Source organism: Rattus rattus, chromosome X (assembly GCF_011064425.1).
Source record: "Rattus rattus isolate New Zealand chromosome X, Rrattus_CSIRO_v1, whole genome shotgun sequence".
In the NCBI taxonomy this organism is placed as follows: Eukaryota; Metazoa; Chordata; class Mammalia; order Rodentia; family Muridae; genus Rattus; species Rattus rattus.
This window is the reverse complement of record NC_046172.1, coordinates 21,541,766-21,562,790: the sequence shown is the minus strand read 5'-3', so window position 1 is coordinate 21,562,790 and position 21,025 is coordinate 21,541,766. Positions and strand designations below refer to the sequence as shown.

At 34.1% G+C, this 21,025-nt stretch overlaps 1 protein-coding gene across 1 annotated transcript; it reads right to left on the bottom strand.

Moving 5' to 3' along the window:
- Positions 1–2,168: 2,168 nt before the first annotated feature.
- Positions 2,169–20,400, bottom strand: LOC116889048 (cilia- and flagella-associated protein 47-like). Its single transcript, XM_032890238.1, has 5 exons — positions 20,174–20,400; positions 18,941–19,162; positions 8,224–8,305; positions 7,117–7,239; positions 2,169–2,177 (listed from the first exon to the last, which is right to left on the bottom strand). Exons 1-5 carry the CDS (start codon positions 20,398–20,400, stop codon positions 2,169–2,171), a joined length of 663 nt encoding a protein of 220 aa, XP_032746129.1.
- Positions 20,401–21,025: the final 625 nt, after the last annotated feature.

Sequence of the window (21,025 nt, the reverse complement as noted above, 5' to 3'; positions counted from 1 at the left end):
AAGTACTTCACAGGGCCCACAGTTGCCAGAGCTGGAAATGTCTTCAAGGCCTCATTCCTGAGAACAAAATTTCATGGTGTGAAGACACTATGCAAGACTCCAAATGGAAACACCTGTAAAGCACAACAACAACCAGCATGGTAAGGTAACACTACGGGTGCACTCTAGCTCACATATCTTAATGGAAAATAAGGGATCCCTAATAGGACTTCGGAGGCACTCAACGAGAGGGAAACTGTGCCAAGTTTTGGAAACATAACTTCCTATGGCTAGAGAAGTCATGGCTCTTGGAGGAAAACTGTCAACTACTAATTTACTAAATTGACATAGTCCTTGACTAAAATATAAATGGTTTTCCTTACGTCCACAGACAAATGTAGTCCTCATCAAATAAGCATATGATTTCTACAGACTGATACCATTACCAAACAAACAAAAACAGAACATCAGAATATAGAGTTGCAAAGCTCAGTCCTCATAGACACATAAAATATCTCCTGAGCCCAAGTCTCAGGCAATACTGTATTAGACGGGTAGAAAGATTGAAAGGTACAGATGATCAGGGAGTTTGCTGCAAGACTGTCCCCTAGTAATTGCAGAAGTTATACTCATAAATTTAAAATGTCACCAATAGGATTGCCCAAATTTGAGCTAGACAAGGACAACAGATATCAAAAAGTAGATGGGGGAAAGCCAAGGATACCTCAATTCTACACAATGAACTAAGGAATGCTGATATTTAAAGAAAATGTCTTCCTCAGGAAACAGCAAAACAATTGATTAATACCAAATGGTCTCTCTTGAAAGCATGCATATATATCATTATATAGACTGAACAGGTTGTACTAATGTGTTTGTGAACACACAGACATAAACATGCTTACACATACATATGTGTCTATAAACAATGAAAATAAACAGAGCCAAGAATTTGAAAGAAAGAATGGAGGGGTATATGGGAAGGTTGGGAAAGAAGGAAGGGAAAGACAAATGGTATAATTATAGTGTAATCTCAAACAATAAAAGAATTTTTAAAAAGAGATTGTACTTTTAACGAAGCCCATGTTCTACATGGGGGCAGTCCGGTAAACAGACACATGTTATGTTGGGAAGAATCATATTCAAACACAAATAAAGACTAGGAGAGTTCTATACTTAACTTTATGCTGTTTTAGAGAGAATATTAGGCAATAATCACTTCAAGCTATGAGCAAAGACAATTGAAAATCATAATAAAAGCCCAACTCCAAAGTCTTCCGCTTAGTTCTGGGATTGGCTTGAACGTCAAGAGTTGAGCATTAGCAAAAGTCTTCTGTGAGCACAAAAGTATTGCATGTTCACAGAGGAAAGGAGGTAACATAAAGCTGAAAACACATTTCCATGAAAAATATGCTCAATAAAACCAATGGTTCGAATTAAGGAAAAAATGTACAGTTATATTAACAATTAGAATTTTGTAAAAGAAATTCAGGATCTTGGTATAAAATTCAATGTAGCTGTGTATTGGTGAACAGTTACACGAGCCTATCATGACCTATTCACTAGTTCATGAAACACTGTCACATCAGAATGCCCAACATGATTCTCATAATATTTTACACAGTTGAAAATACTAGCAACAACATTAGGGGTGTCATTAATATTTAAATTTCCAAGCATCTGTATATACAATTCAGCATTTCTCCTCCAACATACATTAAATAGAATTTCTTACTATCTCACCTTAAAGATTGTGCACTTCTCTCCCTCTTATACAACACAGAATAAATCATGTAAGTAGTCTAGAATCCACAGATTCTCAGTGTTCTTATTATATCAATTTATGCATTACAACTTAGAACTGTTTAATGAAAACAATCATACCACTTTTATGACTTTTCCATATACTAGTTCGTTGATTTTCATAGTTTGTATTCAACCAACTAAGCAGAATCCTTTCAGAACTAGAATATATGTTGCTGGATGCAAAACAAGGGTTGAGTTTTGATTTATTCTCCCCATGCATGACTGGCACAGTACTGGAGCAATGTGGTGTTACCCGAGATAGAACTGTAACCTGGAATTTCAAAAGAAATAGTTAATAGAATCAGATGGAAAATAAAATCACATTTGCAAAGTTAATTATACTACATATATTATTAGTAAGGGAAGACATTAGTATTTCTAGTTTAATTTACCTGCTCAGGAATAAGAGAAAAAAATTAAGAGATATGCCTCTAATTGTAGTGTTTATTCTTTGGCTTTTTGCTTGCATACCATTTATATGGCGTTCCTTACTATGCAATTTATGACAAGATGCTTTTTAATTAAAAAAAGCTGTATTTGACAACAGATCTGTAAGAATATCAATTCATCAAAATGTGAATTTGACATGATCTTCCTATTTTTACAGTTCACTAAACTTAAATTTTTGAATATCAAGAATTTTATACATCTCCTTTAGTTACTTTTTGTTGCTATAACAAAATATGTGAAAAGAGAAGTTTAAGGGAAAGAGCTTTATATAGTCTCAGTTTTACAGTTAAGAAGTCATTGTACCTAAAACATAAGATAACTGCTCACATTGCAACCACAGTCAGGAAGCAGACACAGATGAATGCTGGTATTCAAATCGCTTTCTTTTTATTCCATTTTGTACCTTAACCTATGGAATGGTTTTGCCTTTCTTCAGATGGAACTTCTCAGTTTAATTTGCCAAGAAGGAATCTAGATATTCCCTCCAAACTATGTCTAGAGGTTTTCTTCTAGATCTTTTTGTAAATGTAACTTTGATTCACCAGAAGTAACTGTTATCTCAGAGTCTTACTGCTCAATAAGCTCACTTCCACTGCTGACCTGCACTAAAGAGAATGTACTCAGGAAAGAACTCAACTTCACTATATTCAATTCACTGTCCTGACTCCCAGCTGACTCCACACTAACTGGATTCAACTCAACTGAATTCAACAGAACTGCTGACTGCATTCTCTGCTCTGTTCTTATTCAGCTGTTCTCTTAAGAGTTGGATGCATCTATTCTCTCCAATCTTTCCCTGGATCATCAAATTATCTGTCCCTCAGTTAGATCATTGTTTGGGATTAAAGGTGTGTACTAAGGGAATGTCTGTATTCCAGTCAGAGGGATTGAAGGTATGTGCTAAAGGCATGTCTATATTCCAGACAGGGATTAAAGATGTGTCATGTCTGCATTCCCGCTGGACCACAGAAACCTGTGTAGTCATGTTGCTAGACTAAAATTCCTCTACATCAATTTCATAGTCAATATTACCCATTATACTATATATTTTGATACTGTGTTAGTTAGTTGTTGAAAGAGTTTCACATATTTCAAACTGACTATGTAGACAAGGCTCGCCTTGGACTCCTGATTTTCATGCCTCTCCCTCCTAATTTGAAGATATAGGTGTGTGCCATTATGGCAGATATATGTGTATTTAAGGAAATAAACAGTACAAAATTATTTATAACTCAATGTATTTTTTAAAAATGTTTTCCTCCATCTTTATTAAATTGGGTATTTCTTATTTACATTTCAATTGTTATTCCCTTTTCCGGTTTCCAGTTCAACATCCCCCTAACCTCTTCCCCTCGCCTTCTATATGGGTGTTCCCCTTCTCATCCTCCCCCAATTACCGCCCTCCCCTCAACAATCCTGTTCACTGGGAGTGCATGTTGTTATGTGCAGTATAAAATGTCACAGCCTCATTTACTATATGTTCACTATCTCTGATAACTAGAGAAATATAGCAGAAAGTTACTCAGATTTGCACTTCACTGTGGAATTGGAATAGATTCTAGATACAACAATATGAGATTTATTATTTTATTATGCATTTAGAGAGATAAACATATTTTCTATTATAGAACAACTAAATGAATAAGTCCATTCAACTGTTTCTGTGTTTGTGTGTGTGTTTAAGCACGCACACACACACACACACACACACACACACACACATGAAAGAGAGAGAGAGAGAGAGAGAGAGAGAGAGAGAGAGAGAGAGAGAGAGAAGAAAGTACTACTTAAGTTCACTGATTTATTCTGATAACATTCATAGGTAGTTCTCTAATGTCTTGGATATGAAGAAAAAATTCTGAGTGACATATGTTCTAAGGATATGGTTTCCCTGTTCACCACCCCATTCTGAAAGATTTCTTTTGTGGACACCTGAAAACCAGCACTAAAGGGAATGGTTTCCTGACAGAGAAGCACAAAGAGAAACTACTTCTGAAACAAACTCTTTTTGATACTTGTCTCAGAGCCCATTTCTGGGATAATACAATCTAAGATATTTTTATATTCAGAAATATTAACCACAGTAAAAAGATTCCCATGTCTTTAAGTCTCAGGTAGCTTCAATTAAAAACTATGTGTGATACCAAACTCTTCTTTCCTCACAAAATGGAAACTATAATTTTTTTTTCACCAACTAAATTTGTTACAGAATACTCAAATTTTATCTGACCTATGTGGTGAGAATAGCAAACCACAAACATGAAAAGCATTATTTTATCAGGTTTTTTAATTTCTGTGATAGAAATATGACACATATTGGATCTTTATCTCCTTCATCTCAAATGTCATATGCTTGAAAATGCAAATGAAAATATTGGAGATGGATTCCTAGCACTTTCTGGGTAATAACAAATGATGAGTTACTTGACTACAGATGATGTGATAAATGTTTTATATTCATGATCTGAGCTACTTTAGAATTCATCTACCAAATGTTACCTCTACTTTAGAGAGGGAATAATCTTTGCAAGTTAATCTTGACTAGGTACATAGATTTAATGATGGGCTCACATGGATCATAGTGGTATACACTAATACAGAAAGAGTCAAAACAGGCACAGTCTATTTATAGAAAAAAATGTTAAAAAAACTATCACTGCTGAAATATCTTGCAATTTTCATTGTGCAACAGAATGATAGTTCTTTAAGTATTCTAATATACATAGGTCTATATAAATGAAAGGAGTATAGATAGCAAAAGAGCTCAGTTCATGCAAACCAAGCACATTTTTAGGAAAATAATAATATCATGTAACATTGAAGTCATAAAAGTATTTATTAATGGAATGAAATGCAAAGTATATAGGGCATAATGTCTTGTTAAATATGTCAGTTAATTCTTCAATGTATTTAAAGCAATTTCAGAAATCTATATTCACAACTTTCATACACTCATTTACATCACCATTTTTTGTTAAAGGCCTTATTTATGAATAAACATAAACAAATTGGCCTTTGATAGAACAAAGTTTAAGGTTACATAAAATAATAGCATATTGAAGACTTACAAATAATGACACTGAGAAAACTATCAAACAAGTGTGTATACTTATATATGCATATATACTTAATACACATATACTTAATGCACACATATACTTATCACACCACTGCCAATGTACTTCTAGTTCTATATAAATGTTGATGTTATATTTGCCTTATATTTGCTTCTCATTAGTAGTACTGCTTTTATTAAATTTCATTTGCATATAAATCAGATGACAATATTTATAACTAAAATTTCAAAAAATACCTAGACATTTTAAGATAGTTTAATAGGATCTCTGCTTATGTTGACTGCACACAGAGAACTAATATTCAGTTTATAAACTTTCTTTAAGATGTAAGGATGTCTGATGGTTTAACATTGACACAAAAGTAAATTAATAATTACACCTAGTGAAAAACTAAATCAAACCCTATAAGAGATCAAAGTTAATTGAAACTCCAGATGAAGACTGGGTATTAAACCAAGAACTGATACCTCAGTGTCATATTTCAACACTGAGTAAGCATTCATATCTTGAGAGTGCTCCATGACTACAAAATCAAAATGAAGGTGTTCCTGCACTGAATTGGTCCATAGTCACTAGATTCCAGTTTTGTGATAACTTCTGACATGAATGTGGATTGAGTAAATCTCTGAGAAATGTGACATAAGCCAAAACTGCTTTGTTGTGAATATCTGGAACTACTATATGTCTAACACAACTAAGTTCCAATATGACATATACTGAAGATTTACTTCCATTCTTAGTTATGACTATACCTGGTGAAGCAAAGTGGGTACTGTGTAACTGATGACATGAAGATAATATACAAATATATGTTTGTTTACAGGACAACGTAAAAGAAAAATTAGCAATATCACAGCCATGAGATTAATTTTCAAGTATTTATACCCAATAGAGAAAAACTTTCTTGAAGGACTTAAAGTATATTGAAATATGCAATTTTAGGATGAGATTGGCAATAAGACTGTCATATAGAATATGATGACTTATATAATTAAAAAATAGTTTAAATGCAGAGCACTGGTAGTAACAACTAATCTGTTCATATCTCAACCCTATGAACTCATAAAAAGCAAACTAGAAAAAATAAAACTGAGAGTACAATATACAACTCAAGTACATAAATACTGGCTATGTAATAATGTTTTAATCTTTTGCATCTAAAAGTTCATAAGCTAACTTAATTCCTCTAAATTTATTAAAATCTGCTTTCTGCACCTTTACAAATCTGTCGGGTGTTATCTTACAGAAAACTATTCAGTAAAAATGGATTAAACCACAAAAGTACAAAATGAGAACTGCTATAGGGAGCTACATTGATAATAGCCATATACAAAGATAATAAGGAAAACAAGTGAAAGCTAAAAAAGGAACCTCAATGAAGTAGAAACAGGACTGAAAAAAGGAGGAGGTCCTGCAACTACAATTGTGGATAATGCCTGTGTATATGGTGCTTCACTTAAATGTAGTAACAAATCTTCTGACTGCATTATTTTATTATATAATAATACTAGATTATTAACTTAAAATATATTATTAATGTTATTATATGAAAAGGTTATTTTAACTGAATTTAGAAAAATGTTTAATCAGAAAGGCAGATCCATACATGAAAACATAGTCCTAATGACAGAAGACAACCACAGCTGTGGATGATACATTTCCCAATATTTCCATACAAGAGAAAACATAAGTTATTTGAGCCACTGTACTTTAAAATCCCTTATAACATCATTTCATAAATTATTGCACAACTTATTTGAATGAACAACAATAAAATAACAGTAAAGTATGGTGGAAGTATTACCTTGTATATCTGAAGAAATACATCTGTCCACGCCCGTTTACTCCAGGCTTCAAAATTATCCATATCTATACTAACAGAATAGTTTCTCTTAAGTGTAGAGAGAGCCGTGTTCTTAGTGGATGTCTTTAAGGAATGAAATACAACAGCATAAATAAAACTGCAAAGCAAATACTGGTGTCCATCTTTAATTTTAATATATGATTTTTCCATTTTCATAAAACATTCAGATGTTTATTGTTATACATTCATGAAGATGTTTAACCCCATGAAAGCAATGAAACTATGCACAGAGAGAATTTTAAGGGATAAAAGTTACCCATTTAAATCACAGATTTATTCACTTCCCATGCCTACTACTGCTATCTCCAGTAGAAGGGATGGAAAGGAAAACAAAGTTCAACTGAACTGAGTCCAGAAAATCCACACACATTTAAATAACACACAAGAACTCAACATATGACTATTTTTGGCATGTCAGATGGTAAGGGACGTCCACAGCAAAAAAAAAAAATAATTTACCTAAAAATCTAATTCTCTCATCAAGAGGTTTTCATAAAATACACTCTATACTTTGAGAAAACTGACCAAAAGGCAGACCAGTGGGATACACTAAAGCAATATGTCTAGCTAGAAAAGATGAATCAGCTATGTCAAGTAGGAAACCATGACAGTCTGCTTTAAACTATAAGACAGAATGCAAAGTAACACTTCCTGTCACTCTCTGGCTTCCATATGCTTGAGCACAGATGAGACTTCTAACACATAAACACTAGCACCCATACACATGCAAACGGGCATACATGCCCCACATGCATATCACACACATAAACTTGTAAGAAAAGGAAGGCCACTAATTCATTTTTGCATAGGAATCTCATAAAAATTTTAATCAATACCCTCACCCTTGTATACACACACACACACACACACACACACACACACACACACACACACACACACACACACACACACTAGTTGTTAAAGATACACTTCAGCTTTAGGGTATTTCAGATATAAAGTTACAAAGTCTAAACTGGACTCATTTTTAAAAGACCACATATTAGTAAATTTGCAGACTGTATAGATTATTCCTAGAAACTATCTTACTGTAATTTCCAGCCACTTCTTATAATCTCTTGGTTCAAGCAAAAATTCTGGCAGGACATGAGAAATGCATCCACCTTGAGCACTAAAAGAAAACCACAAATTGTACCATTATTATAAACATTTGATGTGACTTTCAGTTGAATTCTTTCAACAGTATCATATTTGTTATGTTAATTGTACAATTAATTTTAAATCTTTTAATAATGAAATTATCCATGATATTACTTTTATAAAATTTGATAAATAAGAAACAAGTTAATATTTATAATCACAGTGATCTATGTTCATATATAATCTGAATATGTAGTGGGGTATGATTTGTGTCTTTTTAGTAAAGGTAATATTTTATTAGTTATAACAACTAGAATTTCAAAAACATCTATAAAATGCTTAAATACAAAAAATTAACCTATGACATCATTAGTCATCTAACTCAAATGAAATGACTATCATATGATATGCCTAAAACTGTAATATAAGCTATTAATCAACTTATTTTTCCAAATACTATATTAAAGACTATGGAATAATTTATTTGTGATAGTATACATTACGATGTATTTTAAATTATGCACATATATAACTTACCATATTCAACACATGAATATATACATACACTATTTTAACACTGTAATTTAATCTGCCCTCTTTTATATGGATGCCTATCAATAGGATCAGCAAGCAAAAATCAAGTACATTATGTTTAAAAGTGCTTTCTAGTGGAGAGACTTGTGTGTTTAACTCATTTAGTGCATACAGAGAAGCATTATGCAGAACAGCATTAATAAGCAACTCTACAACTAATGCTCAATACCAAATATACATTCAGCAGTTTAGTCCTGTGGTTACAGAGAAGTGAGGAGAAAAACAAAACAGAAAAAGTTAAAGATGACATTGAAATGTAAAACCCTGATATTCTTACTAATGAATCATAATTGCTGATGCCAAGAAGAGCATGCTGGCAGGAGCCTAATAGAACTGTCTCCTCAGAGGCTCTGCCAGAGCATGGCAAATATAGAGGTAGATACTGGCCAACCAACCATTGGACAAAGCACAGGGTCCCGAATGGAGGAATTAGAGAAAGTACTGAAGAAGCTGAAGGGGTTTGCAACCCCATAGGAAGAAGGGCAATACCAACCAACCAGACAACCCAGAGCTTCCAGGACCTAAACCACCAACCAAAGAGTACACATGGAGTGAACCATGTATCCAGATATATATGTAGCAGAGGATAGCCTTATCAAACATCAATGGGAGGAGAGGCCCTTGGTACTGGGAAGCCTTGATTTCTCCAATGTAGGGGACAGCTAGGGCTAGGAGGAGGGAGTGGGAGAATGGGTGGGAGAGCACCCTCATAGAAGCAGAGGCGAGGGAGGATGGGATAGGGGATTTCCAGAGGGGAAATCTGGAAAGGGAATATTTACATTTGAAATGTAAATAAATTAGCCAATTTAAAAAAAGTAATGTGAGGTAGAGAACTCCCTAAATTGAAGTAGTCAGAAGAGTTATATAGTTCTTCAATACTGTATGGTTCTCTACTAGCCTACACTAATACAAGAAGCAAAAATCCAATATCCATTGTTTGATTTTTTTTTCTCAGTCTGTTCTTATCCTATGTATTATTATACCTACAAACTGCCATCACATTTAAAGTACTACAGTGTTACATAAAGTCTTTTTTCCCTTTTATAATACGACTCATTCGCAGAAATGACCAGCCTGAGGTCAAAATAAGAATTTTAGTACATATATTCCTATTAAATTCAAATCTTGTGAAATAATTTCAAATGAAAAAAAAAGGACAACTCAGAGACATATGAAGAAAATAGAATAGTTCCTTGTGACTAAAACAATGCAATATTTCAGAAGCAAATTATCATTTATAACAAAGACTATTCACAGGTTAATAAAACAGGGGACCAATTAAATGTGAACTTCTCAAGGGAGATAACATTTAATGAGTACCCTATTGTCTAGAAGAACATAACTATATAAAATTGAGGATGATTAAAGCAGTTGTTAATACTAATATCCACATTTGTTTTTCATTTTGAATATTTCTCAGGGCCTAATTTTATGACTACATTTATTATCTTTATGTCTCACAAATAAATCTTATGTCTACATTTTCCCCATATAGAAAATTATATTTAATGACATATTTAGTTATACTTTTACATAGATTTACTGCTTGAGCATTCTAAACTCACAATGAGTACTTCAAAACAATAACAAATATAATGATTTAATCAATACTACACATAGTCTTCAAACAGTAAGGTCTTTAAAATTCTACCTTAAACTCTAAATATGACTCATGTAACCACTAGGTTCTTACCTATGGAAAAGTTCTTACTGAGATACCAATTTAAGAAGTGAGGCAATTGCCTTTACAATTACAATAGCATTCTGAATTTTAATAAATTTGTTTCCTTGATAAGACATATGTACATATCTTAGATTAATGGCACAATTTTATTAACCATGCTGCCCCTTTCTAAATGTTAAGTAATTTTATCACAGCCAACATATCCTGACGGGCATGTATTTGCTGATAAAGAGCCAATAAATCTGAATGGCTTGGCTTTAATGCCAAAATCATTCTCCCATACCTGCAATGCTCACATCATAAAATGTCAAAACAAGAATGACCAATGTTAATGTCAACACTTCTGGGAAATAACACAACCATCGCAAGTGCCACAGAGCTAAGTATTTAAGCCGCCTTTTGCACCAAGTGGATAGTCCATTAAGTTGTATAAATGTCATTTTTAAGCACATTTATCTGAAATTTGCCTTACTTAAAACAGTGAGTTTACTTTACTAAACTAGTCCATTGAAGGTTCAAAGTAGAAAATGGTAAACTAATAAAAATAAGACTTATTTTTAAATGTCAACATTTTAATAAAGTTCCCAATGTCTTATAAGGTTCCAATCTCTTATAATGACACAAGTCCTACCTATATCTCTGACCTCATTTAACTTGGAGATCTTTTCTTTATAAACTGTCATCACAGGACTTAGTACTCCAGCACAGGAATTTTAAGTAGGTCACAATTCAGTGAATAAGTGTACAATAAAGATAATTTTTTACATAATTGTAATTTTGTTATTTTCTATAGCTGATCTAATTTGCCCATTCTTACCTTGACTTTATTTAGAGCAGCAGTTTTCAACCGCAGGTTCATGACCCCTTTGAGGGTTGCATATCAGATATCTATATTACTATTCATAACATTAGCAAAATTACAGTTATGAAATAGCAACAAAATAATATTATGGAAATATGTCACCACAGCATATGGAACTATATTGAAGGGTTGTAATATTAGGAGGTTTTAGAACAACGGATTTAGCGATTTAGAGGAAAATCTGAAAACTTTAAAATTCATACAAGCTGTGTTAGGGTTAAGCTGTATAGCTTCATGAATCTTTCTCTATTGTTAGTAGAAAAATCTCAGATTTTCAGATTTGTCCCTTATTAACACCATTAATGAAACATGACTTCAGGGAAGAGTCAGAAAAGACTCAATTCCACTCTAGGCTTCCTTAAATTAACAAATAAACTTTCATGCATCCAAAGAATTATTTTTTTTTCTAAAGGAGGTGTGGTGATTTGAATAGGTATACAGACACATGAGTGTGAATGCTTGCACCATGAAGTGGCCAAAGAGTGGCCCTATTATGGCCTTTTTGGACGTGTGTCATTGTGGGGGCAGGATTTAGGTTTCTTATGCTCAAGGCCCACCCTGTGTGGAACACATTCTCCTTCTGCTATCTTTAGAACAAGATGTAGAATTTTCAGCTCCTTCTCCAGTACGGTCTGTGTCTGGATGCAGTCATGTTTACTGCCATTAAGGATGATGCACGAAACTTCAGAAACTGTAAGCCAGACCCAATAAAAAGTTTTCCTTTATAAGAGTTGCCTTAGTCATGATATTTCTCATAAGCAATAAAACCCAAACTAAGATAGGAGGGTTACCAAATTATCTCGAATCTCTCAGGATCTGGATATGTCATATATTTGCACTTAAATGAGACAGAGGTAGTGTACTCATATGTATCTCTCTGTACATGTAAGTCCATGATAGTTTTTAATCTTTTAATTTTTTAATTTCATAAATATTTACAAAGTATTTCGAACACATACACTCGATATTCCACCCTCCCTTTCTTCTAGACCCCCCTATTTACATTTGCATGACCTCTTTCCTTCTTTAATAACTAACTGACTTTAATCAAGGCTGCAGTCATGAACCTGAATATTGAGTCAATCCACTGGAGCATGAGCAATCTACCAAAGCATATTTTGCTAAAGAATATTGAGTGCTCTTTCCCTATGAGTTATATGAGGACTTATGAGTCTTCCCCTCATCTATGCCAGAATGTTGTCTAGCTTATTCTTGTACCTATCTTATGCATGCAACTTCATCTGCTGTGCCAGGGTCATGTTATGAGTTAACATTCAGAAGACTCTTACATCCTGTGAAATAAAACCTCTATGTCTGCAACATAGTTTTCAAGTAAGCACATGCTGTTTCTTTCAGAGAAGAGTACCTTACATCCCTTTTCTCAGCCATACCAAAAATGAAGAGAACCCCTATCACTGACTCAACTACTCCTCACTCTTCAAATAGCCTGTTATTCATAGGGCAAGCTCAAGGCTAGGCACCCAACACTCTTCAAAACACTTAATAGTAAAAACTATAAAAGGATGCCTAAATCTTTCTTGAACTTGGTCACTTTTTGAAACTTAAAAATGTCTAGCTCTATTTTAATCCATGAAGAAAATAAGACAATACAGATTACTATGATAGTGAATATATAATAAATGCTTTGCTCAACATTATAACAAGCATTAACTGCAAGAAGCTCAAATTTCCCCAATGTATACATTGAAAAAGAGAGTATTATTTCATTTGTATACATTTATTTGTTAATTTTTGTTTTTATTGGATTTTTTAGTTTAAATCTCAAATGTTATTCTGTTTCCTGGTTTCCTGTCAATAAGCCCCTATCCCCAACCCTCCCCATCTTCTAAAAGGGTATTCCCCTCCCCATCCACCTTCCCTTCATACCAAAACTCTGACATTCCATGACAATGGGGTTCCAGCCTTGGCAGGACCAATGGCTTCTCCTTCCACTGGGGCCAACAAGGCTATCCTCTGCTACATATGAAGGTGGAGACATGGGTCATTATATGCACAGTCTTTGGATGGTGGTTTAGTCCCTGGGAGCTCTGGTTGGTTGCCACTGTTGTACTTATGGGGTTTCAAGCCCCTTCAGCTCTTTCGATCCTTTTTCTAATTATTCCAAAAGGTATCCAATGGGGGTCTTGTTCTCAGTTCAGTGGTTTGCTGATAGCATTAGCCTCTGTTTCGGACATGATCTGGCTGTGTCTCTCAGGAGAGATCTATATCCGGTTCCTGTCAGCATTACTTTCTTAGCTTCATCAATCTTATCTAGTTTTGGTGGCTGTATGTATATGGGATAGACTCTGAATGGCCATTTGTTCAGTCTCTGCTCCAAACACTGCCTCCATAGCCCCTATAGTAACTATCTTTGTTACCCTTTTAAGAAGGAATGAAGCATCTGCACTTTGGTCATCCTTCTTGAGCTTCCTATGGTCTGTGGATTGTAATTTGGGTAATTCGAGCTTTTAGGCTAATATCCATTTATCAGTGGGTGCATAACATGTGTGTTTTTCTGTGATTGGCTTACCTTACTCAGGATGATATTTTCCAGTTCCATCCAGTTGCCTATGAATTTGATGAAATCATTGTTTTCGATAACTGAGTAGTACTCCATTGTGTAGATGTACCAAATTTTCTGTACCCATTCCTCTGCTAAAGGACATCTGGGTTCCTCACATCTTCTGGATATTATAAATAAGGCTGTTAAGAAAATAGTGGAGCATGTGTCTTTGTTGCACTTTGGAAGATCTTTTAGGTACATGCCCAGAAGAGGTATGGCTGGGTCCTCAGGTAGTGCAATGTCCAATTTCCTGAGGAACTGCAAAACAGCTTTCCTGACTGGTTGTACTAATTTGCATCCCACCAACAATGGAGGAGTGGTTCTCTTTCTCCACATCCTTGCCAGCATCTATTGTCCTCTGAGTTTTTTATCTTAGCCATTCTGACTGGTAAGAGAATGTTGTTTTGATTGGCATTTCCCTGATGACTAAGACTGTCCAGCATTTCTTTAGGTACTTCTCAGCCATTCGATATTCCTCAGCTGAAAATACTTTGTTTAGCACTGTACCCCATTTTGTAATAGGGGTATTTGGCTCTCTGGAGTCTAACTTCTAGAGTTCTTTGTATATTTTGGATATTAGCCCTCTATCAGATGTAGGATTGGTAAAGATCTTTTCCCAATTTGTTGGTTGCCATTTTGTCCTATTGAACCATCCCTACTTGATCACGATGAATGATCAGTTTGATGTGTTCTTGGATTCAGTTGGAGAGAATATTATTGAGTATTTTTGCATCAATATTCATAAGGGAAATTGGTCTGAAGTTTTCTTTTTTGTTGGGTCTTTGTGCAGTTTAGGTATAAACATAATTGTGGGTTCATAGGAGGAATTAGGTAGTGTTCCATCTGTTTCTATTTTGTGGAATAGTTTGGACAGTATTGGTATGAGGTCTTCTATGAATGTCTGATAGACTTCTTCACTACACCAAACTGATCCTAGGCTCCTTTTGGTTGGAATACTTTTACTAACTGCTTCAATTTCTTAGGAGTTATGGAGTTTTTTACATGGTTTATCTGTTCCTGATTTAACTTTGTTACCTGGTATTTGTCTAGAATATTGTCCATTTCCTCAAGATTTTCCAGGTTTGTTGAACATAGGCTTTTGTAGTAGGATCTGAAGATTTCTTGCATTTCCACAGATTCTGTTCTTATGTTTCCCTTTTCATTTCTGATTTTGTTAATTTGGACACACTCTCTGTGCCCTCTGGTTATTCTGGCTAAGGGTTTATCTATCTTGATTTTCTCAAAGAACCAGCTCCTGGTTTTGTTGAATATTTGTATAGTCCTTTTGGTTTCTACTTGGTTGATTTCACACGAGTTTGATTATTTCCTGATTTCTACTCCTCATGAGTGTATTTGCTTCTTTTTGTTTTAGAGCTTTTAGGTGTGCTGTCAAGCTGCTAATGTATGCTCTCTCCTGTTTCTTTTTGGAGGCACTCAGAGCTTTGAGTTTTCCTCTTAGCCCTACTTTCATTGTGTCTCATAAATTTGGGTATATTATTCCTTCATTTTCATTAAATTCTAAAAAGTCTTTAATTTCTTTCTTTATTTCTTCCTTGACCAAGTTATCATTGAGTAGAGCGTTGTTCAACTTCAATGTATATGTGGGCTTTCTGTTTTTGTTGTTATTAAAGACCAGCCTCAGTCCATGGTGATCTGATAGGATGCATAGGATTATTTCAATCTTCCAGAACATGTTGAGGCCTGTTTTGTGACTGATTATATAGTCAATTTTGGAGGAGGAGTGATGAGGTACAGAGAAGAAGGTATAATCTTTTCTTTTAGGATGAATTGTTCTATAAATATCTGTTAAGTCCATTTGGTTCATAACTTCTGTTAGTTTTTATATGTCTCTATATAATTTCTGTTTCAATTATCTGTCCATTGATGAGAGTGGGGTGTTGAAATCTCCTACTATTATAGTGTGAGGAGCAATGTGTGCTTTGACCTTTATTAAGGTTACTTTTATGAATGTAGGTGTTCTTGTATTTAGAGCACAGATATTTAAGATTGAGAGTTCATCTTGGTTAATTTTCCCTTTGGTGAATATGAAATGTCCTTTCTTATCTTTTTTGATTACTTTTGGTTGAAAGTCAATTTTATTCAATATTATAATGGCTACTCCAGCTTGTTTCTTAGGTCCATTTGTTTGGAAAGTTGTTTTCCAGCCTGCTATTCTCAGGTAGTTTCTTTCTTTGTCTCTGGGGTGTATTTCCTGTATGCAGCAAAGTGCTGGGTTCTCTTTACTTATCCAGTCTGTTAATCTATGTCTTTTTTATTGAGGAATTGAGTCCATTGATATTAAGAGATATTAAGGAATAGTGATTGTTGCTTCCAGGTCTGTTTGTTGTTAGAGGTGGAATTATGTTTGTGTGTCTCTCTTCTTTTGGTGTCGTTTCAAGGAGATTATTTTCTTGCTTTTCCTATGGTGCAGTTTCCCTCCTCGTGTTGGAGTTTTCCATGTATTATTCTTTGTATGGATGGATATGTAGAAATATATGGTGTAAATTTGGTTTTGTCGTGGAATGTCTTGGTTTCTTCATCTATGTTAATTGAGAGTTTTGCTGGATACATCAACTTGGGCTGGCATTTGTGTTCCCTTATGGTCTGTATGTCATCTATTCAGGATCTTCTGGCTTTCATAGCCTCTGGTGAGAAATCTGTGTAATTCTGATAGATCTGCCTTTATATGTCACTTTAACATTTCCCTTACTGCTTTTAAAATTCTTTCTTTTTTTTGTGCAATTGATGTTTTCACTATTATGTGACAGGGGAATTTCTTTTCTGGTCCACTCTATTTGGAGTTTTGTAGGCTTCTTGTATGTTTATGGGCATCTCTTTTTTTAGGTTAGGGAAGTTTTCTTTTATAATTTTGTTGTAGATATTTCCTGGCCCTTTAAGTTGGGAGTCTTCGCTCTCTTCTATACCTATTATCCTTAGGTTTGATATTCTCGCTGTGTCCTAGAGTTTCTGGAAGTTTTGTGCTAGGGGCTTTTTGAATTTTACATTATCTTTTATGGTTGTGTAGATGTTTTCTACGGTATCTTCTGCCCCTGAGATGTATTCTGTTGATGATGCTTGCATCTATGACTCCTGATGTCTTCCCTAGGTTTTCTATCTCCAGGGTTGTCTCCCTTTGTGCTTTCTTTATTGTTTCTATTTCCCTTTTGAAATCCTGGAGGGTTTTGTCCATTTCTTTTACCTGTTTGAATGTGTTTTCCTGTAATTCTTTAAGGGATTCTTTAAGGGATTCTTTTGTTTCCTATTGAAGGGTTTCTATTTGTTTACTTGTGTTTTCCTGTATTTCTTTAATGGAGTTATGTATGTCCTTCTTAAAGTCCTCCATCATTATTATAAAATGTGATTTTAAATCCAAATCTTGCATTCCAAGATTTTGTTTGGATATCCAGTATTTGCTTTGTTGGGAGAACTGAGCTCTGATGATGCCAATTAGTATTGGTTTCTATTGCTTAGGTTCTTGCTCTTGCCTCTAGGCATCACGTTGTCTCTAGTGTTGGCTTGCCTTGCTGACTCTGAAAGTGGTTTGGCCCTCCTATAGGCCTGTGTGTCAGCACTCCTGTAAACCTGTTTTCTTTCAGCCAGATCTGGGAACAGAAAGTTCTGCTCTCAGGTGTGTAGGTGCTCCTGGTGTCTGGCTTTCGACGCTTGGTGCAGATAGAAACAGGAAGGGTCCTGTACCTTACTGCTCCTACGTCCCTGTGTCAGGGGCACAGATGGCACTAGGAGATTTCCTCTTGGTTCAGGAATTGGGGCAGAAATTATTTGTCTCCTCTGGGTTCTCAGGAGTGTCCACACTTTTGAGTGTCCAGTTCTTTCCCCCACAGGATTTGGGTTCAGGATGCTGTGTGACTGGTTTAGTTCAGTTCGAAGCGCAGGCTGGACCCAACAAGTTCCTGCCACTGACTGCTCCTATATTCCTGTATCCAGAGTCCCTATGTATTTTCCTCTTGGGCCAGGAATATGGACAGAAGTGGGCAGAAGTGGGTAGAAGTAGTGGTCTGTCCTGAGGTCTCAGGATTGTCTGCACTTCTGGGTGTTCGTCTCTCTCCACAACAGGGTTTGAGTACAAGGAGCTCTTCATTTGTACTCTTGATCTAAGAGTCCTTATTCTTTGCACTTTTTTTTCACCATAATAGAGAAAATATATATGTAAATATTTATATATGTATATATTTGCATAAACCTTATAAAAATGATAATTTAGTGAGGTTGTACCATGAAGTTGATGTATACTCATTATCTATGTGCGGGGATTTTAAGTAAACAAGAATGCTGAAAATGAAGGTAAAAGAATCAATATAAATTCTCCAATCCTGTCCTCAGAATTCAAAATAACATTACCTTTTCATATTATGGCAAAAGGTCAATTAATAGTTATAGAGTAATACGGATCTCACAATAATATTACCCTATATGGCAATAGCACTTGTGGAACTTCTTACCAGCCTTATGCTTTAATATTCATATCTTAACTATGAAACTCAGAAGTTTATAATATTTGTAAACTAAGATGATATAAGCAGTACTCTAAGGATTTTTTTTCAGTTTCATTTTTTAACTAGTGGATTTATGACATATATACCTTCCAAAAAAGGCCATGGAATAGAATAGATTATTCATATCTTGCAACTTATAGTTAACATAAATTAGCATCATAAATCCTGTTAACTGTGAGCACATTATTTTAACAAGCCATCCTAATGATCTTAGTACATGATAAAGTTTAAGTGGTAGTATATTCGATTATTCATCCCAAAAGTTCATGAGATACTTATATTAACTAGTGTATACTTCACAACTACAATATATATTACAATGGGTATAGCAAGAAATATTTAAGCTAAAGACATTATCTTTAGTCTATCTATACACACACACATCTATTCATTTATCAATTTAAGGAAGCCATGATTACAGGTTTAATCTAGTATATCTTAGCTCTTACGTGATAAAATCTAGAAGTGAGGCATGCTGTGAATGGAGTTGTATCACCCTTTCAACGTTATCCACGGGTAAGGACTGGTTTGAGTTAATTCCAGGTGGCAGTTTTCCACTCAAGTGAAGTATCACATCATAAATTGTCTTATTATATTTGGAAAAATCATACTGTCTGGAAAATTTCTTGGGTGGTGAGGATGATGAATAGAATTGTATTTTCTGCACATCCCTATGTGTAAAAAGGAATAAATGAACAACAGTCTCAAAAATATGATCGATAACTAAAACAAATCATTTTAATTAGACAGGAAAATGCAATTCTAAAATGCAATTCATGTGGCTACTATTTGCAAGCACAAATTAAATTTTTAAATATTCCTAAAGACATTACACTCTTTTCACATATATCACTAATGCTGCAATTGAGGTGCTAAAGGAGTGGATTGCAATCAGACTGGGTTTGAGAAAAGACATTAAGGATTGATTCCTGATCTCACTGTATGCTAATATGGCAAGTAACTTAAACTCAAGGGGTACAATCATGAATTGTACAATCTAAATACTTATTATAGTTTTCCATATTAAATTTAAATTTAAATATATATTACATATCATCTGATTCATCACATTTTCACCTCATTGATGGTATACTTTCAAACATGGCTGCTTTCCTTCTACAAAACCAATCTCACCTTCATTGATAAGGGTCAGATGTATGCTAAGATCAGTTTTTATTTCAGCTGTGGACGAAGCAGGGTTACTGTAGTTGGATCAACTAGATCCAGAAGTGTCTTTGGATGTGGTCCTCATAAACAACCATGTCGTTGTTTTTTAAAATTTCTCTCTCACAATGAAGGTATAAGAAAAGAGAAAAATCCGTCGTTTGTTAAATTAGAAGAAAAGGGAAAAACAGGTAATGAACAAAACATTAAAAGATGGGAGGCCTGTAATGGTACAAAAGGCATCATAGAAGATTAAAGAACACTATAGACATGTAAAGGTCACAATGAAATATTATTGTATAGAATCAATGGCTCCCTAACAAGTTAATTTAAAGCAAACCTATTTTAATGAAGAAGTACATATGAATCACAGAATTTATAATTGCATCCATTTTGGCCTCAACATTGCCCTAATGATTCATCAGTTTACATAAATTCTGTTTGATTAAAATGATTAAAATAAGCACACTATACTTTAGAAAATGGAAAATAAAAATCATAAAACATATAAATGTCACCTTCTTATTGTCTCAGGAATAGAAAGAGAATGGGGTCCTTCTGGCCAGCCAAAGAGACTGAACCACGTCTGAGTTGCATTCACAACCTTCTGAAAATAGTCAAAAGCCTTTGATCCTTCTTCAGGTGCAAAGAACTGTTGGTTCTTTTCTTCACTCTCCAGATATCTAGCACATAATCTTTCTGCAATACTTTCATCTGAGTCCAACTGATCATGTGAAATTTCCATCCCTAGAGTACACATTTGTTATACAATCTTATTTGAACACAGAGTATTCCTCTAGTTAGCTCTACTTGTAATCAGTAAAAATAAAACATGTCAACAAATATTTCCAATCCTTTCAAAATATTTTATGCCTATTGTATTTTAAAATAATGATATCACCGTAAAATGTACAAAATAATTTGAATATGCATTTATTAAGACAGAAAAAGTGATAGTTTATATTTTATCAAAAGCATTCACAAATATTATTAAAATATGACTTCTACTTTTTGTTTTTATAATAAAAACTTATTTTTCATTTCTTTACTATTGCTTATTATGTAATTAGACGTTAGCTAAAAGAATTTAGAAACAAATGTCTGCATATTCAAATATCTTTTTGATAATACAAGTAAATATAAAATACTTATAAGTTATGGAAACTTAAAAGAGCATAAATTATATTTTGCTAAAAGTATTTTTTGTAAATCACAAAAATTCTGATATCACTATTGAAGTTGCATTTGCCCACGAATAAAAATTAATTTTAAGCATGTGACACAGATCTATGTAAGGAATATTTGAAGCTAATCTCAAATAATATCAAACACCAATATTTACATATGCTTACTACTTTGTAAGAAAGCCA